Genomic DNA, 25,167 nt, shown 5'->3' with positions numbered 1-25,167 from the left:
AGTTTCTTCAATGTTGACTGGGATAAAATTAATGAGAAAAAGGACACAGTAAAAAACCTAATAGATATGCTGCAATAATACAGAGTATCTCTTTTATTGTTTTTTGTCAATTTATATGTATATATATACATACTGGCCTATTTTATAATTTGGGATTTTATGATATCAAATGAAAGCAGTAATATGTTTGGAATTACTAGTTTATCTATTTATTCCTGCAAAACACGAACAAGTTCTGAACTATATATAAAATTATTGTGCATGGTTTTTATTTTTGTCGAGCCTGCGACTTTTGTCGCAGAAAGCTCGACATAGGGATAGCAATCCGGCGGCGGCGGCGTTAGCTAACTTCTTAAAAGCTTTATATTTTAGAAGGTGGAAGGTCTGGATGCTTCATACTTTGTATATGGATGCCTCATGTTACGAAGTTTCCGTCAGTCACATGTCCAATGTCCTTGACCTCATTTTCATGGTTCAGTGACTACTTGAAAAAAAAGTTAAGATTTTTTGTAATGTTGGATTCTCTCTTATTATAAGTAATAAGATAACTATATTTGGTATGTGCGTACCTTGCAAGGTCCTCATGCCCGTCAGACAGTTTTCACTTGACCTCGACCTCATTTCATGGATCAGTGAACAAGGTTAAGTTTTGGTGGTCAAGTCCATATCTCAGATACTATAAACAATAGGTCTAGTATATTCGGTGTATGGAAGGACTGTAAGGTGTACATGTCCAACTGGCAGGTGTCATCTGACCTTGGCCTCATTTTCATGGTTCAGTGGTTATAGTTAAGTTTTTGTGTTTTGGTCTGTATTTCTTATACTGTATGCCATAGGTCTACTATATTTGGTGTATGGAATGATTGTAAGGTGTACATGTCTAGCGGGCAGGTGTCATCTGACCTTGACCTCATTTTCATGGTTCAGTGGTCAAAGTTAAGTTTGAGTTTTGGTCTTTTTTTCTAATACTATGTGCAATAGTTCAACTATATTTGGTATGTGCGTACCTTGCAAGGTCCTCATGCCCGTCAGACAGTTTTCACTTGACCTCGACCTCATTTCATGGATCAATGAACAAGGTTAAGTTTTGGTGGTCAAGTCCATATCTCAGATACTATAAGCAATAGGTCTAGTATATTCGGTGTATGGAAGGACTGTAAGGTGTACATGTCCAACTGGCAGGTGTCATCTGACCTTGACCTCATTTTCATGGTTCAGTGGTTATAGTTAAGTTTTTGTGTTTTGGTCTGTTTTTCTTATACTGTATGCCATAGGTCTACTATATTTGGTGTATGGAATGATTGTAAGGTGTACATGTCTAGCGGGCAGGTGTCATCTGACCTTGACCTTATTTTCATGGTTCAGTGGTCAAAGTTAAGTTTTTGAGTTTTGGTCTTTTTTTCTAATACAATGTGCAATAGTTCAACTATATTTGGTATGTGCGTACCTTGCAAGGTCCTCATGCCCTTCAGACAGTTTTCACTTGACCTCGACCTCATTTCATGGATCAATGATGAACAAGGTTAAGTTTTGGTGGTCAAGTCCATATCTCAGATACTATAAGCAATAGGTCTAGTATATTTGGTGTATGGAAGGACTGTAAGGTGTACATGTCCAACTGGCAGGTGTCATCTGACCTTGACCTCATTTTCATGGTTCAGTGGTTATAGTTAAGTTTTTGTGTTTTGGTCTGTTTTTCTTATACTATATGCAATAGTTCAACTATATTTGGTGTATGGAAATATTTTATGATCTATTTGGCAGTCACGCAGGTTTTATTTGACCTTGACCTCATTTTCAAGGTTCATTGCTCAGTGTTAAGTTTTTGTGTTTTGGTCTGTTTTTCTTAAACTATAAGCAATAGGTCAACTCTATTTGTTGTATGGAAGAATTGTTAGCTGTACATGCCTGCCTAGCATGGTTCATCTGACCTTGACCTCATTTTCATGGTTCATTGGTCAATGTTTAGTTTACTTGGTTAATGTTAAGTTTATGTGACAGTTGTAATAAAGCTTTATATTTAGGACTATCAACATAATATCAATGATTAGTAAAGAAGGCGAGACATTTCAGCGTGTGCACTCTTGTGTTCTTTTTCATACCAAAGCATTGTTTACTTGAGAGGTTTTCATACCAAAGCATTGTTTACTTGAGAGGTTTTCATACCAAAGCATTGTTTACTTGAGAGATTTTCTTCCAAAAAACACTTGATAGAATCAAAGTTTAGGGCTTAGAAAGAATCAACTATTTTAATGGTTTTGTTTACTATTAAATGAAAAAGAAATTGAAAACAAAGGTTGTAGTCAATGTAAATTATTTTTGCAAATTACTTTGTTTTGTAATATCTAGTCAAATGTTTGGCTTTTTTTAATTATTATATTGTCTTTTTTATTTAGCACCTTTGCATTGTATTGAAGATGAATTGTTTGCATATTTTGTATAAAATTGGGAAAAAAACAGGAACAGTTCTGCTCTCTGTTTAGCTGAGAAGGCCAAAGTATCAAGTGAACTATTGCTGCTTAGAAACAACTGGTCTAATTTTCACAATGCTATATATATTTTTTTTTATTTGATGAAGCGAACCCCTTTAAAAACTTAGCTAATATTGTCCATTAATAAGTAAATAAATTAATTTTGTGGTGTTCTTTGATCATGTATCTAGATTTTTGATATTGGACCATAATAGATAAATGTCCAATTTCAAATTTTTAAGTTCTTAGACCAAATTCATTCTGTATCAGAAACCTATGCTGTGTCAAATATTTAATCACAATCCAAATTCAGAGCTGTATCAAGCTTGAATGTTGTGTCCATACTTGCCCCAACTGTTCAGGGTTTAATCTCTGTGGTCATATCAAGCTGCTCCCTGCGAAGCATTTTATTGGTCAATGGAAACAGCTTCTAAGAAGCCCTCTATATACAAAGCAAGTGTCACCAGCATGAATATGATTTTGACAATGTAAGTGCATTAAATATTTATGTTAAAAAGGGGTTTGCAAAATTGGTAGTTATAGAAAAGAAATATTGTTCAACGGCTTAGGTACATCAAACATGCTCCTTCCATACACTTTTGATTAAGGCTATTCCAATTAAACAAATATATGAGGAAGGGAAGTTTTATTTTTTGACATGGGTTGTGGATGATTTATGCATGTATGTCCATTTGTTGTTAACAAAATTACTCAAAAAAGGAATGCTGACTGGGGGGACTCTCCAACATCCATTTTGTTGGAATAATCTGTAACATGGAAAAGTATGTCCTCTTGAAAGTTGTCTCCCTTTACTGAAAATTCTAATTAATAATTTGAAATTGGTCTATACAGGTCACTATTTACTATGAATATGACATATGTAGATACAGAGTAAATTTGAAAACAGCATAGCTAGTTTTTTACAACATGTTGGTATATTTCATGATAATGGTGTGAATGCATATATACATAGATTATTAAAAAACGAAACAAAATGTAAAAATGTTTAAACATTTTTTTTTTTTTTTAAATAATTTGAGGATTTCCTTTCCAGTCAATCTTATAAAACATTCAAACAACTACCAATTGGTATTAGTTTTCTTTTAGATCATGTGGAAATAATTATAAAATGTTATTTTCCAATTTTGATGAATGAAAGTCTATATAATTATTCAATCAGTCATGAATAGGTTAACTATGACACATTGATTTTTACACAAATTTAACCATTTTTATCTTTGAGGATATTCCTTTTCCAATTTGAATCAAAATGTTAAAGCAGACCCCTTTATGGAATTGTCTGGTGCCAAGTAAAATTAGCCTCAAGACATTATATCCTATATATACATGTAAATATCTCTTTATTCATATACTTAGATGAATCTCAAGAAACATTGTTGCCTTTATTGTAAAGATTCACATACTGTGGATTCATTTATTTTCGTGGGTATAATTTTTTCGTGGATTGAGGAAAACTTGCATTTTCGTGGATATTTGATTTCGTGGTTTTGTCAATCCCTGCATACAAAGCCTATAGAATGTTTGTAATTCATTGAAGATTTGAATTTGTGGTTCACTTGTACACACAAAACCCACGAAAATTGGTATTCAAAGAATAATAATGAATCCACAGTAGAATTGAATGAATTTATGATAACATTTCATATGTGATAAGATATTCATCCATCATTGTTTTATTTTGATACCAGTTATTAAATATGGAAATAAATTATGTCTATTTTTATGCCCCCGCGACAAAATGTTGAGGGGCATATTAATTTACCCTTGTCTGTCTGTCCGTTCGTCTGTTTATTATTACGTCCAGATATAGATACAATATGTCCGGCTATCTCCTCCTACAGTTTTGAGCTACAGCTTTAGTATTTTGTAGGATGGTTCTACACATAATAGACGTAAGCATGTCCACAGGATTTTGATCTTTTTCAAATATTCTCAAAATGCCAGGTATTTGAACTTTTTATTTTTTTTTGTACTCAGAATAAAAATAAAAAGATAGATCATCAAACATAGTGTTAAATTTATACGTGTAATTTCTTATGGTTAGGCGTGGCATCATTTGTGTCTTACAGCAGTGCAACAACTTGAAGTTTTACTTCAACATCACTGTTTGTCAAATCTAAAGTATGTGGAACTATAATAATACAAACGACAGAGCAGAGGGAGGCATTGTCCATATCTATTTTTATTATTTAGTCTATGTTGTGACAATTAAACAATGAAGAAGATTCAATGTATTTTTAAACAAGAAAATAATGTTGTAAAAAAGACTGGAATATACAGGATTACTTTAACCACTATCTCAGAAACTTCAATAAAGTTGGAGGCAAGAACGGCTGTAATTTGGTCTCTTAAATCAAAACTGTTTTCAATCCCTTCTAAAAACTATAAAATATTTTTAACATTTCAAGTAAACCAAACAAGTTATTAGTTACTGCTTGTTCATTAGACAATTTTGATAACTTCTTAGGTACATTATTAACTCAGAATGAAGTGAAAATTGAAGTTCGATGTATTTCAGAGGTGGAAGTAACTTTATTTGGAAAATATTGATCGGATTCTATCACCAAAATAATATACCCAAACTCTAGGAGTAGGTCTATATTGAAAATAAATTTTTCTTTCTTTCCATCAATTTGTCCTTTCTCTGTCCTACAAATAGTTTTATCACACTGTTCTACAGTATATCTGAACAGAATGACTTCATATTGTGTCAACTGGACAGTGATGAGTTGTGACATGTGAAGGCTTTTAGTTTTTTCAAGGTATCTACTTCCTATTTGCTCATACTTGGAAGTTTTAATATGTTGATTGAACTTTACATTCTCGTCACATTTTTCTCCAGTAGAACTCTGATGCTTCTGTTGGAGAGAGTACTACACTCTCTGGACATTTGAAAATCTTAAAACAATTCTTAGAGCGACCCCAAGGTGACCCATAAATTGCAAGGCTATCCAATATACCCTCATTTTCCAGTGGCAGTCAAAATTCTAGGCTTTTATCATGGTCCACCTAATTAACAGAACCTTCCTATTGTATTAATAGTCACTTATTTTGTCTGGAATATGATTGCAATATTTGCCACTGGACATTAAGCAAACAACAGTCAACCAATTATCAGAACCTTCTTATTGTATTAATAGTCAATAGTTCTTGTCTTGAATCTGCATGCAATATTTTCCACTTGACATTAAGCAAACAACAGTAAAAAAAAGTTCTAGTACTACTAAACAGAATTACTTCATATCTAGTCTGAAGCTTGACAGTGATGACTTTTAATGTGTGAGTACTGATTAGATCTGTCAGATACCTACTTCCCCCTCCTGGTACTTCAAATAATGAGTGAGTGACAACACCTTCATCATCTTTGTTTTTCTATTGATAAAAGATATAGAATACAGAGAAGATCAGTGCCACAGCATATTAATTTTGTATTACTCAAGTGTTTTTACATAATTCTATATCCTCCTTAAATTAATATTAACTGCGAACTGCGTTAACATTATATTGTTCAGTGAAGTGAGTTTCTGAGTGTATTGATTAATTTCCCATGCCTTTCCTATCGATATCAATTCAATATATAGCTAAAGTCGTTTCCTGTGTTTCAGGAATGTAAGCAACTCTTTTTTATCTCTGAAATTATACATTGCTGATGATGCATGAATTTCTTTGAGCAGATTTGTTTTTGTAATGGTTTCAGGGTTTATGGTTCATATCAACTTGAACTGTCATTGCAAACTTTTAGAAAGATTGGAACTTTAAATTCTCATTTAAGAGAGAGGGAATATACCAAAGGGACATTCAAGCTCAAAAGTCGAAAGCAAATGACAAATGTCTTAAACAGAAAAATGGTCAGAAAACAACGATATACAAAACTCAATGTAGAACTAAAGTCTGAGCAACACGAACCCCACGAAAAACTGGGGATGATCTCAAGCGCTCTAGAAGAGTAACAAATCATGCTCCACATGTGGAACCAGTCGTTTTGCTCATAAAAGTACAAATCTAGTGATATGTCTAATTCGGTAGGCCACAATCGAGGAAAAGAGGACGGGATTGTGGTTACGACAATTGGAACATATTTGCTATCATCTGTAATGAGAGGACATCATCAATATAGCGGAAAATGAAATTAAAGGATAATGATAGCTTCTTTTCATTCTTATTGAAGTCAGCCTCATATGAATAAAGGAACAAGTCGGCAAGACAAGGAGCACAGTTGATTCCAATACGAACGTCGATTGTTTGTTGAAAAACGTTCATCAAAACGTAACAAATATGTTTTCAATCAAGAAATCAAGCATCTTGATAATGTCAGTTTCAGAGATTTTTTTGTTTGTTTCAAAGTGTACTATTTATCAGTCCCTATGCCAAGATACTTGTATATACGTTGGCCACTTCATCTACTTTCTCTGAAATAAAATTCCAAGTACTTTCCATGTGCACAAATGAACTCTGACAAAAAATGTGTTTATCGTTAGAGTTATTATACACATGGCACTAGTTTTAATCTCGCCTGCAACGAAAGTCACAGTATACGAGACATTGGGATTACAATCCGGCGGTGGCGTAACATATTTGTATAAAAGTTTATACTTCAAAAGGCAGAAGACCTGGATGCTTCATACCTTGTATGCAGATAACCTATGTAACGAAATTTCCGTCTGTCATATGTCCATTTACCTAGACATAATTTTAATGGATCATTGGTCAATGTTAAGTTTTTGTGTTTTGGTCTGTTTTCAAGTACTATAAGCAACATGTCAACTATATTTGGTGTAAGAATGATTGTATGGTGTACGTGTCTGTCTGGCAGGTATCATCTGACCTTGGCCTCATTTTCTTTGGTTCATTGGTCAATTCTAAGTTTTTAGTGTTTTGATCTGTTTTTCAAATACTATTAGCAGTAGGTCAACTATATTATGTGTATTGAATGATTGTAAGGTGTACATGTCTGTCTGGCATGTATAATCTGACCTTGACCTCATTTTCATGGTTCATCGGTCAAAGTTAAGTTTTTGTGTGTTGGTCTGTTTTTTTAATTACCATAAGCAAAAGGTCAACTATATTTGGTGTATGGAATAATTGTAAGGTGTACATATCTGTCTGACAGGTTTTATCTGACCTTGACCTCATTGTCATGGATTTTTTTAAATGTTAATTTATGTGATACTTGTAGTTAAACCTTTATCTTTAAGACTTTCAACATAAATTCAACGATCTTTAAAGCAGGCGAAACATTTCATCGTGTGCACTCTTGTGTCAATTTGCTTCCTAGTTTGGTAATTGTTATTTAAATGTAAATGAACTGATACAATACAATTGAGACTAACAAAAAACTAAAACAAGGATGGAGTTTTAATATGAGACTCCCCCTCTTTCTTGTCTGGATAATACGCAAGTACATTCAAACTGTTAAAATGCGTTACCATAAATACATGTATAATGAGTATGCCATATTTTTTAGACTGACAAAGCTTTTACATCTAATCTTGTCGAGGAGCATCCGTTTGGCTATGCATGATGTTAAAATAGACAACCATGTCAGTTTGGTGCGCTGTTAAACTTGCTTCAACTCAACACTTTCATTTAGAAGTCAATGGAACAGTCATTCCCTATTAGAAGGTAGAAGACCTGCTCACTTCATATCTTGTACACCGATGTTATGAGGTGCGGATTAAGTCAACATTATTGTATTTAAGGATTCCTAAAATATTTCAGAATCTTCATAATTCAAATTAAGGCTATCCAGAAATCATTGAGGACCTTCTGAAAGAAAGGAAAAATATCCAAACTAGTTTTTTATTTCTTGTATATTAAATATCCACATTCATCACCAGATTATGTTGCATTTTTCAAGTACAACAATGTAACGTTAAGAATATACTTCCTGAGAGATTTCCCAAAGGTAAGTTTTTTACCATTTCTACTAAAAATCAGGATAGTCTTTGTTAACATTGGAGTTTTCCGAAGCTTTGAAAAATTTATGAACAACTCGAAATCAAGATATATGATACATACTAGACTGAAAATAGTGCTATTTCCTTTCTCTTACATATGAGACAATACATTGCTAACAATTTGGATACACAGTAGAGAAAATTTAAACTTGAAAAAAATCAACATTCGCTTTATAGAAAATTTGACATTTGAAACCACTGATGCCGCATTATGAATAATAGCTCTTTAAGTGAACGTGAACCTAAAAAAAAACAATAACCTATTAATCGACAAAGGTCATGTGAAGTCATGTGATGACAATGGGGACAATTATAAATCTTTCGTTCTTGCGTGCTTTTCTATAGTAACTTTAACAATAAAGGTACTTGACGTAAGAGGTCATAATAGGTCAAAGGCACAGATGTCGTTTTTCCCATCACGTTTGTTTCAGCTATTGTAAGATTTATATTTTATAATTTATTAAAATTTAATTTATTAGTTAAGTGACTATTAAAAGTGTTATTCTTGTAAGATTGAGAAAGCAACATCTGGAAGCTGTAAAGATGTATATAAATATGAGCTAAAATCTTAAAATATTTACTTCTTCAATATGTTCCATATGAAGGTGTTACTTCTCATCACTGTTGTTGCCTATGCAGGTAAGTGAAGACATTTGTTTCTTGTAACGAAACTTGTATCGGACTGTGATGGTCATTTATGTATTTAACAGTATATGTTTGACATCTATCTAACTGTCTTGATTGCATCAACTTTTGTAACACTACGGTCATTTGCAAAAGTGACGAGATTACATGATCTGTCGGGATTTTTCTTTTTGAATAACTACCGGTAATTCAAGAATTTAAAGTAGAAAAAAATCAACGAGTGAACGAAGAACTCGTTAATTCACGAATGCGCATAGCGTGTTTGTGAATTATCAGTGTTGCATGGTCAAGAGTTGACAGAATATTTTTTTGATATTTGAATTGTTGAACTAGTTTCTTTTTATTACATTGTTTTTATTGTAAATTAAGTAGAACAAGTAGAATGCGAAGACTTTCATCTTCCTACTCGTTTCAAAGCAGCGTCGTTGACAATGTTTTGACAATATGCAGTTATGGTCCACGTTTTTGGTGGTCGTCCAGGCTGGGGTTGACAATTCTGAACGTCTACCAAAAATGTGGTCAAAGCCATTTAGTTATATTTTATATTATAAGTACATGTACCGTCATGCCAATTAATCAAACCAACAAAAAGAAAAACAACAGTAAATACTATATCCTAGGAATGATTATGATAAATTAGCTTGGCAAGCTCGGGGAACATATTTTAATCGTTACTTTTAATGTATGCCGATCATTTTTGTAAAACTTAAGTTTACTAAGACATGATAGAGACTATCTTAGTGTCGTTAGGTCGAATAGACCAAATAGAAATTCGTCATAAATACAACTGAAATATTTGCTACTGGACAATAAGAAAAACAACAATCAATCAATGAAAAACCTAAAAATTTTGTTACTAGATTCCATTATATTTTATTTATGGAGTCCGTTAAGGTCACGTAATATAGATGTATCGTTTAAGTTGTCAACTTCATATCACGCTAACAAATTTTACACTTATGTACTTAAAAAGCAATAAGATCAAATGAAATCACACCCTGCTTGTTATAAATGTTTTCTTGGCAAAGCTGCTTTTATTGACGGTTTCTTCTGCTCGTTGTTGCCCGCTTTGTAATGTGTTTTCCAGATGTATATTATATACATGTTTTTTTTTTTGCTCTTCAACTATTGGCTCTGAGAGTCATTCAGAAAGACATGAGCATAGGTATGATTTACTTCAATGCATTGAAGGAATGGAAAAAAGAGGGAAAAAAATCTGACTGTTCGACGTAGACGTCATAACAAGTTTGTTTTTTATCAAAAAGGCGTTTATTTTGGTTCACAGACTGAAGGGACGCAACCTACAATTTGAGATAGAACACTTAATTGTAAACGTAAACATAGGCTAATTGCAAAAAAAAAAGTCAGGATGACAATTTAGGTAAAAAAAAGTCGGGATAAACTATAAAAAGTAGGCATGACCGAATAGAGTGAAAAATAAAAAGGCAGGACAGAGATTACAACTTAAAAAAAATGCAGGACAAAATTTTTCATCCTAGCCCCGCCCCCCTCCCCCCCATAAAAATCAAATGGTAGCTCCTTTATTGAAACTAACATGTAATCATGTGATAACGTCTAAAATATCTCACCTTTTAGGGAGTAACCCAACGATTGTACAGCCTGGTAGGATTCTACGTGAACTAGCTGATGAACAGGTTAGTGTACATTTAAAACAATTGTCAACATAATTTTTCTATTTATTTGTTTTGTAAAACGTTTTCCATTTGTTTGACGCAACATTTTTATATAAGATTGGATTGAAGCAAGTAGACAAAGCCATGACTGATCGACGTACTTTTAAATATGTCAGATCTTCATTTACTCTTTAAATATTAAATTACAATTAATCACACAGTTTAGTCTTCAAAATGGTAGAACTGACACACAAATCTGAAACTAGCCATCGTTTAGAGTTCGTTAATTAAATCAATCTACAATATTTATGAAGATATTATTTGTTATTATACTTCACGTTAAAATGCCAGATTTTGATTGGCTAATACGAGGGAAACAATTTACTCTATCCCATGGCTGAGCGGGAGACATTTTTTTTAATGTCACTCTCTCGTGTAGACCAATCAAAAATCGATAGTTTAAAGGACAATAAATTGAATTTACATCAGGTAATTAAAGACAACGCTTAAGTTCTACGTTTTTGCTCAGAGCTTTTTTCATTGACTGTCAAAATGAAAAGAATTAAACATCTTTCTCAACTTCTGATCACTTCTGTTGATATTTCTAATACCCGTAACGTGATGTACGTGACGTCATAGTAAAATACTTTAAATTTAAAATTCAACCGTAAAAGTCAATAATGATAGGACATTCAGTATAATAAATTAAATAGCACATAGCTGAGAGGGTGATAGAGCAGATTGGTACCTCGAAAAAGCATTGTCAACCTTGCTTCGCCTCGGTTGACAATGTTTTCTCGGGGTAACAATCTGCTCTATCACCTTCTCAGCTATGTATTATTTATATAATATCACTTGTAAATGAGTTTATATTACATTTTGTTACACTTCTTTTTATTACAATCAACTGTAATATTGTAAAAGCTTCGTTTAAATAGGATCAAATACTGTCGGGGAAGATCGTAAATGGTCAGAATGCTCAAATAACAGAATTCCCATGGCAAATTTCTTTACAACAAGGTTTCTTTGGATTTATTTGGAGTCATATTTGTGGTGGAAACATAATAGATGGAAAATGGATCCTTACTGCCGCACACTGTGTGGATGGTCAGACGTAAGTAATGTAATATGTCTTTAATCTTTAATAATGATTTTATAGTCCTGTCTAATCTAAAATAAGTAATACTAAAAAAAATGATTGTTTTCTACGAGATAATACCCCTCCATGGCCAAACACTCAGAAAAATTCATTTCTTCATAAATTCCTTTCAGCAGTATTTTTTATTTTTATTTCTCAAACATTATCATTGTCATCTGTAACATATTGTACTGACACAGAATGTATACGTATAAATGATTCAAACATTATAGCCATATGAAAGAAATGGGAGACACACAAGTAATTAATAATATATATACAAATTGTAAATGAATTCATTCAACTGCGACTTCTATTTGACCTCCTCAGATGTTTTAAAGTTGAACAAAATTTTAATAAATTGAAAAGGTCAGGAATGTCTTTGTTAAGCTTTGAAGGGTTTGTTTAAAACTGAAATATTTTCGTCTAATTAGGATGACCATCTTTGTTGACACAAACACTAGGTAAAATTGAAATCAATTCTATATTGCATATTTTTTTAAACAAAATTTCAAAACCAAAAGGAAAAAACTTTTCGCATTTAGAATGAGTGAGAGTTAGTGAAAAGGTTTCTTGTTACATAGGACAATATGCCTAAACATGTGCGAACAAACAATTGGTATGTATTTAATATATGCATTGTTTGTGCTGTATTTAGACCCCTATACAAAGAGATTTGTTTGCATGCACTCGTATAAAAATTGCAGTTTTTATCCAACGCAATCATAGGTTTGGACGTTGTTTTCAATTTAGACTTGTTTATATTTTTTCGTTTGGGCTTGTATTATATTTTTCTTCGGATTTATTATGATCCGTTCATCTTATTTCGACTCTTTCAAAATTCAAGAGTCTATCCTAAATTGAGGTAAATTATATGGCCTTCCAAATACCGTATCGATTCCTAACATCACTGAAGAGACATTAATTGTCGAATGCGGATATGGTGTACAAATTTTTGCACCTCATGCTTGCGGTATACCATCTTTTCCGCAAGTTTATTGTTTTCTGTTTGGTAATAAATTATTATAAGATCCATTTTTAAACATCTGGTGATCCGTTTATTTGGCAATCGCCAATTGCCGTCAGCAGGGTTTAAGAACATCAGTTGTTCGACCTGCTAGTCAAATGCGTTTTGTTAAAATATACTTTCACTTTTTTGGTCTTTTGGAAAATGTTGTTTGTGCTGTATTTAGACCCCTCTACCAAGATTTTTTTTTTGCATGCACACGTATAAAAATGCAGTTTTTATCCAACGCAATCATAGGTTTAAACGTTGTTTTCAATTTAGACTTGTTTATATTTTTTCGTTTGGGCTTGTATTATATTTGCCTTCGGGTTTATATGATCCGTTCATCTTATTTCGACTCTTTCAAAATTTAAGAGTCTATCCTAAATTGAGGTAAATTATATGGCCTTCCAAATACCGTTTCGATTCCTAACATCACTGAAGAGACATAAAAGATGGTATACTGCAAACAAAAGGTGCAAAAATTAGTACACCTTACCCGGATTTCGACAATTAATGTCTCTTCAGTGATGTTAGGGATCGAAACAGTATTTGGAAGGCCATAAAATTAACCTCAATTAAGAATAGACTCTTGAATTTTAAAGAGTCGAAATAGGATGAACGGATCATATAAACCCGTAGGAAAATATAATACAAGCACAAACGAAAAAATATAAACAAGTCTAAATTGAAAACGACGTTCAATCCTATGATTGCGTTGCATAAAAACCGCAAATTTTATACGTGTGCATGCAAAAAAAAAATTTCTTGGTAGAGGGGTTTAAATACAGCACAATCAACATTTTTCAAAAGACCGAAAAAGTGTATTTTAAAAAAACGCATTTGACTAACAGGTCGAACAACTGATGTTCGTAAACCCTGCTGACTGCCATTGGCGATTGCCAAATAAACCGATCACAAGAAGTAACAAAATGGATCTTTAAAAATGATTAATCTCATACCAAACAAAAAACAATAAACTTGCAGAAAAGATGGTATACTGCAAACAAAAGGTGCAAAAATTAGTACACCATATCCGGATTTCGACAATTAATGTCTCTTCAGTGATGTTAGGGATCGAAACAGTATTTGGAAGGCCATGAAATTTACCTCAATTTAGGATAGACTCTTGAATTTTAAAGAGTCGAAAAAGGATGAACGGATCATATAAATCCGAAGGAAAATATAATACAAGCCCAAACGAAAAAATATAAACAAGTCTAAATTGAAAACGACGTTCAAACATATGATTGCGTTGGATAAAAACCGCAATTTTTATACGTGTGCATGCAAAAAAAATTTCTTGGTAGAGGGGTCTAAATACAGCACAAACAACATTTTCCAAAAGACCAAAAAAGTGAAAAAGTATATTTTAACAAAACGCATTTGACTAACTGGTCGAACAACTGATGTTCTTAAACCCTGCTGACTGCCATTGGCGATTGCCAAATAAACGGACCACAAGATGTATCAAAATGGATTTTTAAAAATGATTAATCTCATACCAAACAGAAAACAATAAACTTACAGAAAAGATGGTATACTGCAAACAAAAGGTGCAAAAATTAGTACACCATATCCGGATTTCGACAATTAATGTCTCTTCAGTGATGTTAGGAATCGAAACAGTATTTGGAAGGCCATAAAATTTACCTTAATTTAGGATAGACTCTTGAATTTTAAAGAGTCGAAATAGGATGAACGGATCATATAAACCCGAAGGAAAATATAATACAAGCCCAAACGAAAAAATATAAACAAGTTAATTGAAAACGACGTTCAAACCTATGATTGCGTTGGATAAAAACCGCAATTTTTATACGTGTGCATGCAAAAACATTTCTTGGTAGAGGGGTCTAAATACAGCACAAACGACATTTTCCAAAAGACCAAAAAAGTGAAAAGGTATATTTTAACAAAACGCATTTGATATATATTACAGCGCAGGAAATCTTAGAATCAGAGCTGGTGCCAATGATCATGCGCAAGCTACACAGACTGTCTCTGTCAGCAGCATAATCATGGTAAGATTAATATTGCAAACTTAATATAACGATAACATTTAGAACTAGAAAATTACCAACTGTAAGGTAAAATATTTGACCCTTCCTTACATAACCCTTTTTTCATTGGCAATTCAAATTTCTCCTTGTTTTTCACCTAATTTTGCAGAATCTACCTAAGAGATTTATTGATTAATTTGTTTTGGTCCTAAATGTAGATAAACTGATTGCCACTTATAGTCGTCGTACTTTTTGGCAAATAACGAAATGACTTTTAACATTGAATGTTTTTTTTAATTTAAGCATCCTCAGTATTCTGCAGTTGGTGAAGATGGTTATCCAAATGACATTGCCCTATTGGAGCTTTCTTCAGCACTGACATTGACCAATGGCGGTTCAGTTAATAAAATTGCGATGGCAGATGCTGGAGAAAATTTTGACTTAAAAAACTGTAACATTTCTGGCTGGGGTCTCACAAGCGGAGGTAAAATATATATATCAAAACTTTATAAATATGGTGTCCAAAGCGCTTTTATCTATTTATCATCATCAAAATATGTATTACTTCTCATATGACCAAGATGAACATCAAAAGAATGGCCAAATCCACATAAGTCAACTTTGCCTGGGTGAGATGAAATCTATCTTGAATTTACAAATCTATCTCAAGTAGGCAAAAATACAATTTGTCACATTTTATCTTAATATTACTATCACATATAATGCAAACTGTATTGAGACTTTATTAATGTTGCCATCGTGCACATGTAATCGCCATCTATGATAAACTATCGTAATATTCAGAACTTAAATAGTCAACGTTCTTGAATGATATAACTCATACAATTTGTTTGATTTACCTTGATTGTGTACAACAACTGTAACAACACATGTGGTTGGCTTATCTATTTTTACAGGTGGCAGTTCACCAACAAATCTGCTGTACGTAACGATGCAAGTTATAACAAACAGTGAATGTAGGACAAGATGGCAATCGGTAACTTCAACCATTCGTGACGATCACATTTGTATTTTTGAAGAAACAAAATCAGCATGCAATGTAAGCAATACAAAATATGAATAATATGCTTTTAATTATTTAAAGTGGAGAAGATTTTTTTTTTTTACTTTCATGAATGAATTTGTATAGTATAATTCGTCTCATTTCAACTTTGTGTACGTTAAACTGTTATATGTTTCACAGTATTTGATTCAAACTTCATTTATATGTCACATTGTCTTGCAATTATCTTACATATGGTACTAATATGTTTTCAATGTTTTATATAGAGGCATCGGTGGCTGAGTGGTCTCATTAGTTCATCTACTGTATGACTAGCCTATCAACACTGGGGTTGTGAGTTCACATCGACGAGCACCTGACCGGTGCTTTCGACTCCAATCTTAATTGACTAGGATTGCCAGAAGGTCGATGGTTCTCTTCGGGCACTCTCGACATTCCTCTCGATTTAGCCAATAGTGCTTAAAGTGGCGTTAAACACCAACAATCAATCAATCGATCAATCACTCAATGTTATATAAAAGCATTTTTTGAAAAGTTCAGTGCAAGCACTATGCTTATGTTGTTTATTTGTCATGCCGAACACAAATGAAGCCTATCAGATTTGAAAAAGGAAATGATGCATTAAAGTTAATGAGCTAGCAATAACAAATAAACCAAAATACCTGATTAATAATTTTTATATTTCAGGAATGACTGTAATATTTTTTCAGTCTATGAAGAAATAACATCAAAAATGTGGTGCACACTGAATAACACGCGTAGCGGGTTATTTTAAAGTGTGCACCACATTTTTTATGTTATTTCGAAAAGACAGAAAAAAATATTACAGTCATTCCTTATAATTTAATTCTAAATTCCATTTTAAACCGGAGTAAATCATGAAATAACGTTGACGACGTCACGGTCACATGACTAAATTATGTCTATGAGTTGATAAACAAAATACCGTCAGCCAATCAGAAGACGCGTTACATCCAAAATTAAATTATCACACGATAACGATCGGTTACATGTAGGTCGGTAGATGATTTGACATTTTGTTGATTTTAGAAGTTGTTAGCTTGCTGCCTCATTGAGGTATACATATCATTGAATATTTTAGGGTGATAGTGGAGGCCCAATGTCGTGCTTAGATGACACAAGGACCAATAAGCTGGCGGGTGTAACATCATGGGGTGCTAGTGGCTGTGACGGAACATATCCAAGCGTCTATACTAGAGTGTCCTCCTTTAGATCATGGGTGTCATCACAATGTAATTGTGTGTAAACCTTCTGATGGGTTTACATTAAAACACATTGGATAACATTAACTTTGTTTGTCTTCTTTATACAGATTTTTGTTTAGAGGAAAGTATGAAGCTTGCAGATATCAGACTATATATATATATATATATATATATATATATATAGTGTAAAGTATTTTACTGGCGTCTTAATGAAAATGACTCTTCATTAAAAGAATTTTTTCCATCACCTCCTGTTATTGCTTATCGCAGACCCAAAAATCTCAAAAATATAAAGTAAAATAAAAACAAAAGATCTCTAAAATTAGGTGTTACAAACAATGCGGTAGAAGCAATTTTAAGTGCTGTAAAGTCGCAAACACGGAAAACACCTCAGTCACCAGCACAGTATCAAAGCAGCGATACAACATCTATGTAACATCTTACTGTAAAACGTAAAATAGTATTTGTATTCTTACTTGGGGAACTTGCAAGCTACAATATGTTGGCCAAACAAAAACTTAATTCAACATCAGACTTAATAATTACCGGTCATTGTATACCAAAGGAAGAAACTGCCCAATCACGAGACACCCTTAAGAACAGGACATGCATTTGAAAATATCACCTTTCAAATAATAGAGGTTAACCAAAATTGGGACACTCAAAGTAGAAAACAGAGAGAGACAGATTTTGGTTGCGTCAAATATGCACTCTTGAACCTGATGGACTGAATGCGAGAGATGAAAAGCAGTTTTATCAAAAACCAAAGAAATGAATCTTGAAATTCATATAATTTAACTAACACAGTTATTTGTTTTGATCTATTAACCGCAAGGTACAATAAACTGCAAAAAAAAAAATATATATTTAAAGGAGATGTACGTTAAGCTGCAAAAATTTCTTAACATCATCCGATTTTACCTGGATGTCTGCACGCGCCTTGTTTAGCGAAATATTGCGTGAATATTTAAAATATAACAACTATTTTTATAACACTCATTAGCGTGTTAAAGTTACATTCTTAGACATTTATATAATTTAATTTAGTAACCGCATTATTTTATTTTCAAACTGATCCACGCCTACATTGATTGAATGTTGATTGTGGCTATTTTAAACACTATATATATTTATATATATATTATATAGGTATATAAATCAAGTGCATAGAAAATCAAACTAACAATGTTAGAGTAGATCTGATTCCTTACTTCCTTCCCGACTGGGCTGGAACCTGTACTTTTCACTTCTCACTACTACGACAACGCCGCCTAGAATTGCGTAGACTCCTTAAGTATGCCTTCTTCTTACTGTAGCTGATAAAAATCATCTTTCGTTTCGGGAGATATTACCTTCTCGTTGGTATTAAACAAGGAAGACTGATCGAAATACACGAAGTATTTTTAAGTGTATCTACTCATCTCTTCAGTATAGACAGTATAATTACAGGATGCTATTCTATGCTTCTAAAAATAGAATAGAATTTTTAGAAGCATAAAGTGATTGTAAGCTTCTAAAAATAGAGTATCTTCCTGGACGACATACTTTCTTCACTCATTTCTTAGTTTTTTTTGGGGTGGAAATGAAAGAAGAGAGGTGAAATAAGCTTTTGGATGTTGTATTTTAACTGATTTTGATATGGAAAGAGTGATTAGGTCAGGCATAGATGTATAAACCCATAGATATGGGTTTATACATCTATAGGTCAGGTGCAAAAAGTAGGTATTCCAGTTAAAATTTAAAGTTACCCAAATGATCATCAAAACCAGGTATATAAATGGCTAAGTGCTTATATTTCTCAAATGTAACACTGATTTTCATTGATGTGTACTATTTGGTTATTAAAAGTGACTCTAAAAATAAAACCGTTGATCAACTTTGTTATGTAATGGGAAGTAACTCCAGCAAATTTAACGAACTTTATAAGTAAAGAGAGGTAACTCTAGCTGCATTACTTACCAAACACAGTTATAGTCTGTTTCAAAATAACCAAAGCTTTAAATTTTAAGACTGTTTATTATCTGAAATAATATAAAAACACGTTTATAGATATAAGAAGATGTGGTATGAGTGCCAATGAGACAACTCTCCATCCAAGTCAAAATTTTATTTTCATCTTACAAATCTATTCAAAAATGAAGAGATCAAAATATCAAACATTTTCATATATTCATTTTTTGTTCATGTATCCTGGGACGAATATATAATCATGCATTGGTCCAAGCTGAATGAATCATTGATTCAAATCCACAGGCACTTTTCACGGAATTTTTTTTTCTGAGACAAGTGTCTGTGTTCAAATCTAAGGAATGTAAATACTGCTTTTGATTTTGAAAAACTTTTAATCAAACAAATGAAATTTTCTCTTAAAATCATTATTGACTTACAGAAGTGATTACAAGGAACCTTACCATCAAAACTGAATGTTCCATCATCTATATCTTCCAATATTTCTGAAAGTTCCAAACAGTATACTTTCTCTGTATTTTCTGGTAGAATACTGTCCAAGCAGCTAATCTGAAATAAAACAATGGTATAATTATGCTATTCATTGGAATAAAAAAATGTGCTTTCATCTACATTTTGTTATATAAATTTAAAAAAAGCATGTGCAACTAGCTGAAGCATGTCTTGTCCATTAACTATCTTGAAAGGAAGCTAAGCTTAGCAGATAAATTATAGTAAAATTGAAAGTAACTTTTATTCTTGCAAGGCTTACATAAAAATGTTATAAAAGCATGAATGCAACTATAGCAAGTAAAGCAGTTTAGAAAAGCATTAAGCATATGTATGTCTTGTTCTCATCAATACATTACAAGCACCAAATCAGAAAAACTGTGTTACTGACATTGATATTTTAGGAAGAAAATACAGTTACATTTTTTTAGGTTAAGTTCTTCTCTATATTTGAATATGATACTAATTATTTAATGCTTTTCATTTTCTTCCAAAAATAAAAATGTTACAATGACATAATTAAAAGAGGGTACACAATAGAAAATAAGGATAGACCTGTAAATATACAAAGTAACTAATTTGAATATTAAGTGCCAGTCTTGGTAAGAATCAGTCTCTGTAAGAATCAGCCGATTTAAAACAATTTGTATAGAAAAAAAACTTACCTCACCATACTATTTTGAATATACATGTATCTTCATTCTCAGTTAGAACTGATAGGTCTTTTGTTTGTGTGTGTCTGGTAATTTTGGAAATCTCTTAGATAACTTTTGGTTAGAATAAAAGCAAATTACAGAATTGGTTTCCCTTAAATGTTAATTGCTAGTGCATTTCAACCAAATTATAACTTGAATTACATGTACCAGAACAGGAAAAAGAAATGCATGTTATATACATGCATCAATAAATATTTTGAAATTGAATTGTAAAACTTGTAAACTTGGGCAGTATCACGTTTTTCAGGTTTTTACTACTGCCTGATTCCTAGGGAGACTGGCACATAATTAATATGCATTCATTTTGTTTAAATTCCCTATATAAACAAAATCATTAATTATTATTCGACTTTAACTGAGGAACTGAGGGCAAACAAAAAATTTAGGGGTATTTCGCAAGAAAATAAAGTGGGTAGTTATTCTTCTATTTAAGATTTCATGCAGGTTCTACATGCGAAATTAAAGGAAAAATGATTATCATGATGAAAAACTGAATGATCACCAAGTTGGTATATATGGAAATAGTACAGTGAATACCATTTCAGAAACATTGTGAGATTAAGGAAAACACGTATATACCCATGTGTGATGGACCAAAAAAATTGTGAAATTAAGATTACAGTGAACTGTCAAAATTCTAAAATAGATGATTGTTAACCTCAAATTCCCTTTCGTTGAAAGAAAGAACTTTGCCCCTCCATGTTTGGTATGTGAAACATATTTTCCAATGATTCCAGATGGCTGATTTCGTATGGTCATTATGAGATCGTCTGTTTCCTTATTTTTTCCATTTTCATTATCATTCATCAAATTGATAAGGCTTACTAAATTCTCAACTAAATCTTTTGTGTCATGTTGTTTTCCTTTCTCACTAAATTGTATCAAATGTTTATTATTGTGACCGAGATTGATATGCTCTTTCATCATATTAATTTGTGACTTCAAAGCCAAAATTTTATCTTTTTTGGTTCTAATTTTGCCAATATTTTCTTCGATTATTTTTTTATTTTTCCAAATTCCAATGATTTCCAAATCTTTAAGCATTTTTCAATTTGTTAGCCTTCTTTTTTCTTCTCTTTTTGTTTTAGCCTTTTGTCTTTCTTCTATTGTTTTTATTCTATTATCGTAAAGTTTTTTCTGTTTCAATTTGGAATTGTTTATAAATTCTGCATTATTGCGTATTGCTTTGTTTATGATGTGACCTTTTTCAGACTCTTTTTTTTTCTTTCAACCATTCTGCTGTTTTATTGTTTTTATACAATAATTTAGATTCTACTGTGCGTAAGGTACACATGCCAAGAAATCCTCGCTAAAAATTCCGGTCGACCTCCTACGGCATCTATTAGTAGTTAAAGATTTGATTTCATTCAATAAATTAATTTATGACCCGCGTGTACGTCTCACTCAAAACACAGCCATATACCAAATGGTCAAAATTATCCAATCATGTAATTTGCTCTATGGGATGTTTGCAAAATTTCAACGGAGGCAATTTCTTGGCATGGGAGAAAGGAAGAAAGACCATTCACAATGTGTCTTACATTTGTTTTTCTCTCTTTCAATTAAATAAAAAAAATTAAACCTTTCAGATGAAGAGTTCATAAGAAGGAAATATTCCCTGTGGATCACCCCCTCTCCCCTTTTTTTTGTGCTCTCTATTTTCAACCCTCTAATCTAATTAAAATTAAAACTTTGATTATTAACCGATCTATTCGTGTACCGGACCGGCAACTTTTTTTTATTTAATAAGAAAATCTACAGTGCCGTTATACACATGCATGTTGATTGCTTGGAGTCCCCGCCCGAAAAGAAAGAAATAGTCTAACTCCAAGATATTGTGAAAAATTGTGGAAAGTCTTTAAAGCAGTAGAACAAACAAGGAAAAATCAACAAAAACTGATCTTGATATTGAAAGTTTATGTTCCTGTAGTCCAAAATGAAATTTTCAAGTATTTTCTATCAAAGTCATACATTACAGTCAGTTTAATTGAGATGTGAAATTTGTAATATAAGTCGCATTATGCTCAGATAGGATGTTTTAACTACAAATTGATTAAAGATTAAGAATAAAGCAAAACAAAAGATTTCTGATCAACTTTTTTGGAAATGTGGGGAAACCCCAAAATCAGGAAAACAATTGATTTTTTTGTCTTAACTGATCATTTGAAATGATAGTAGCCACATTTCAATCTTTTATTGGACAAAAAGTTACATATTTTAAATTTAGAGCCTTAAACCTGAATTTGTGCTATTTTTTGCTTTTCCCACCCTGACAATATGCTTTCATATAAGAAAAAATTCCTAAATTGTTGGAAATGCACAGTAAGTTGTTTCTGTGGTGTTAAACATTAAAACATAGGCTGTTTACTACCCCAAAAAATTGTCGTCATGAAGATTTAATGAAATTATTTGATTTTTACCCCTTATATCATTGCGTCATACCATGTATTTGGCAGATAACATAGCCTGATGTAAACACTGCATAAACTCACGAAAATCCCATTTATTATCTCAAATGAAAGTTTTATACCTTTAATTTTATTGACTGATAGTAAATAAAAACAGTTAAATGACCATGACTGTACTTTTGATCAATTAATAGTCCCATTACTGACACCAGGTGAAAAAAAGGGGGTCAATATTCCTTGACTTTTCAAAACCTTGGATTTTTTACTAAACTCATTGTAAAAATTGTGGAAAGTCTTTAAAGCAGTAGAACAAACAAGGAAAAATCAACAAAAACTGATCTTGATATTGAAAGTTTATGTTCCTGTAGTCCAAAATGAAATTTTCAAGTATTTTTTATCAAAGTCATACATTACAGTCAGATTGAATTGAGCTGTGCAATTTGTAATATAAGTCGCATTATGCTCAGATCGGATGTTTTTAACTACAAATTGATTAAGGATTAAGAATAAAGCAAAACAAAAGATTTCTGATCAACTTTTTTGGCTCTTTAGGTGTCAGACCACCAATTACTCCCTCCAATTTAGAACGTATGTAAAAGTAGCCCTACTCTGACACAAAATAGTGCTTTTGATGTCCTTGTTTACTTAAACTAACCAACAAATTTGCAGAAATGAAACTTTTGGTGAAAGAAAAAGATATTTAGACCATTTTGAGCCAAAATTTACTTGTCTATGAGTTTGCATTAAAAATTGAGGATTAATGCGCTCCATAGTATACTAATTTAAGATTTCCAGAAAACCAGGGGTTATTTTTGGAGTACCTCTATTCGAAGGTCAGTATTTTTCTTAGAAGGCTTTAAAGGTATGTTGAAAATTGGCATGTAGAAAGCTGATACATGTACAATTCAGGATATACCCGGTTTTCATGAAGTTAAACTTAAGGTAAAATATTTTGAAAGCTGTGAAAATTGCAAAATTTGGTTGAATAGATAGGGATTTTTAATTGGTGGTCTGACACCTTGAGAGTTTTCATTCGTATGACGTCATGTTATGATACATGTGGATTTACGTGGGAAGTAATTAGTAACAGCCATCAATAAGAACATCTCTGAGTCTGCGCTAAGTATAGATATATATCGAGATTTTATCACGCTATTGTTTACAAAGCGAAAGAAGCCCGTCAAATTAGATTATAAAATAAAAGAGGAGAGACTTAGGAAAAAAAATTAAGCACTCCTTATGAACACGTGTCTGTTCAAAGTCAGAGTTCTGGCAAGTCAGTGGTTGTTTATTGTCATAAAGATATTCATACAATTGATATTCTGAATTTCTTTTTACATTTTCAAACAATTTTTGTGTTTCTGTCTGTGGTTTCGTATCGATGGTCATTACGATATGTCAGATGACGTTACCTTGAATAAGCTAAATCTGATTGGTTTGTTGATAGGAATATATTTTATGATAATGAATATTTTTTTTACTTTTTAATACATATACAAAATATTGGAAATGGAAAACTATATAGCTACTGTAGTTTGTGTATGATAAAAAAAAGTATATGTATATAACTCGTAAAAAGTGCAATGATGGTCGCTACGCTTGTTTATTTCATTGCGCTTTTCACAAACTTTCGGTATTTTTATTGATTAGATGTAGTATGATTGCCACAAAGGACAAAGATGTGAATAATTGTAAGTCACCTTACGGCCTTCACCAGTGAGCAAATTCATACAGTCTTAAGTTTCAAGACCATACACTGAATAAAGCCATGGAAAAACTCTAATCCACATTACAATTTATAAATGTGTAAATAAAGTAACATTGAGACGTAGGAAAAATCAAATTATAAGGCATAACTTTGTGTGCTCTCATATCAAAGCAGTTTATCCTACATCCCAACTCACTCCCAATTAAAAAACGGTTATAGAACCAACCAAATAAAACAAAAGAATGTCAAAGTTTTTACCTTAAAACAGTTAGGGTGTATTTTATAACACTTCCTTTTCACAAGCTCATATATTACTTACGCAAATATAGGGTTAAAGATACGAATCTGATACAATCATAGACAAAAACGAACAAAACCGCTATTATCATGTGTTTTGTTAAAAGACACAAAACAATAATAAATTCAATTGCTCGGAATACTTGTTGTGTATTGTTGCATTTAAAAATAGGAAAGAAAGAATGATAAACTATAGAATAAATACAGAAATGATTGCCCACTTAAGAACTATTATGTTAAACACATTTGTATAGTAAGCACATTTTCGACAGACCACCAGGTAACCAATATATCTCTAACTTCACATACATTCTAGGAGTTGTGAGTTAAAGTAGACGATATAGCATCACCAATTGGATATATGTATTTTCCTATTTCCATTCTCAATTTTATGTCTGATGAACTGTAACTGAAAATGTCGCACTTATCGTGTTTTACTGTAAAAAATATTTATAA

General features: G+C 32.2%; 1 protein-coding gene and 1 long non-coding RNA gene across 2 annotated transcripts; both read left to right on the top strand.

Annotated features, from left to right (window-relative positions):
• The first annotated feature begins 1,011 nt into the window (after positions 1-1,011).
• On the top strand, positions 1,012-4,200 carry LOC127704606 (uncharacterized). Its single transcript, XR_007983412.1, has 2 exons — positions 1,012-1,127; positions 1,571-4,200. It is a non-coding gene; the product is annotated as an uncharacterized LOC127704606 (long non-coding RNA).
• A 6,408-nt stretch (positions 4,201-10,608) lies between these two features.
• Positions 10,609-17,278, top strand: LOC127704605 (chymotrypsin-like serine proteinase). The gene is made up of 6 exons (XM_052208722.1): positions 10,609-10,749; positions 11,667-11,842; positions 14,815-14,896; positions 15,179-15,359; positions 15,793-15,935; positions 17,002-17,278. Exons 1-6 carry the CDS (start codon positions 10,624-10,626, stop codon positions 17,164-17,166), a joined length of 873 nt encoding a protein of 290 aa, XP_052064682.1. The 5' UTR covers positions 10,609-10,623; the 3' UTR covers positions 17,167-17,278.
• The last annotated feature ends 7,889 nt before the right edge of the window (positions 17,279-25,167 follow it).

Source organism: Mytilus californianus, unplaced genomic scaffold (genome assembly GCF_021869535.1).
Source record: "Mytilus californianus isolate M0D057914Y unplaced genomic scaffold, xbMytCali1.0.p SCAF_6, whole genome shotgun sequence".
NCBI classification, from domain to species: domain Eukaryota; kingdom Metazoa; phylum Mollusca; class Bivalvia; order Mytilida; family Mytilidae; genus Mytilus; species Mytilus californianus.
Note: the sequence above shows the minus strand (reverse complement) of the source record. Positions and strands in the feature narration are given on the sequence as shown.

Excerpts from the sequence above, each read along its gene's own strand:
- LOC127704605 (XM_052208722.1), top strand. The coding sequence starts at position 10,624 with ATGGTAGCTCCTTTATTGAAACTAACATGTAATCATGTGATAACGTCT. Across the intron at positions 10,750-11,666 it reads GTGAACTAGCTGATGAACAG|GATCAAATACTGTCGGGGAA; the intron begins GTTAGTGTACAT and ends TCGTTTAAATAG. Across the intron at positions 15,360-15,792 it reads CTGGGGTCTCACAAGCGGAG|GTGGCAGTTCACCAACAAAT; the intron begins GTAAAATATATA and ends CTATTTTTACAG.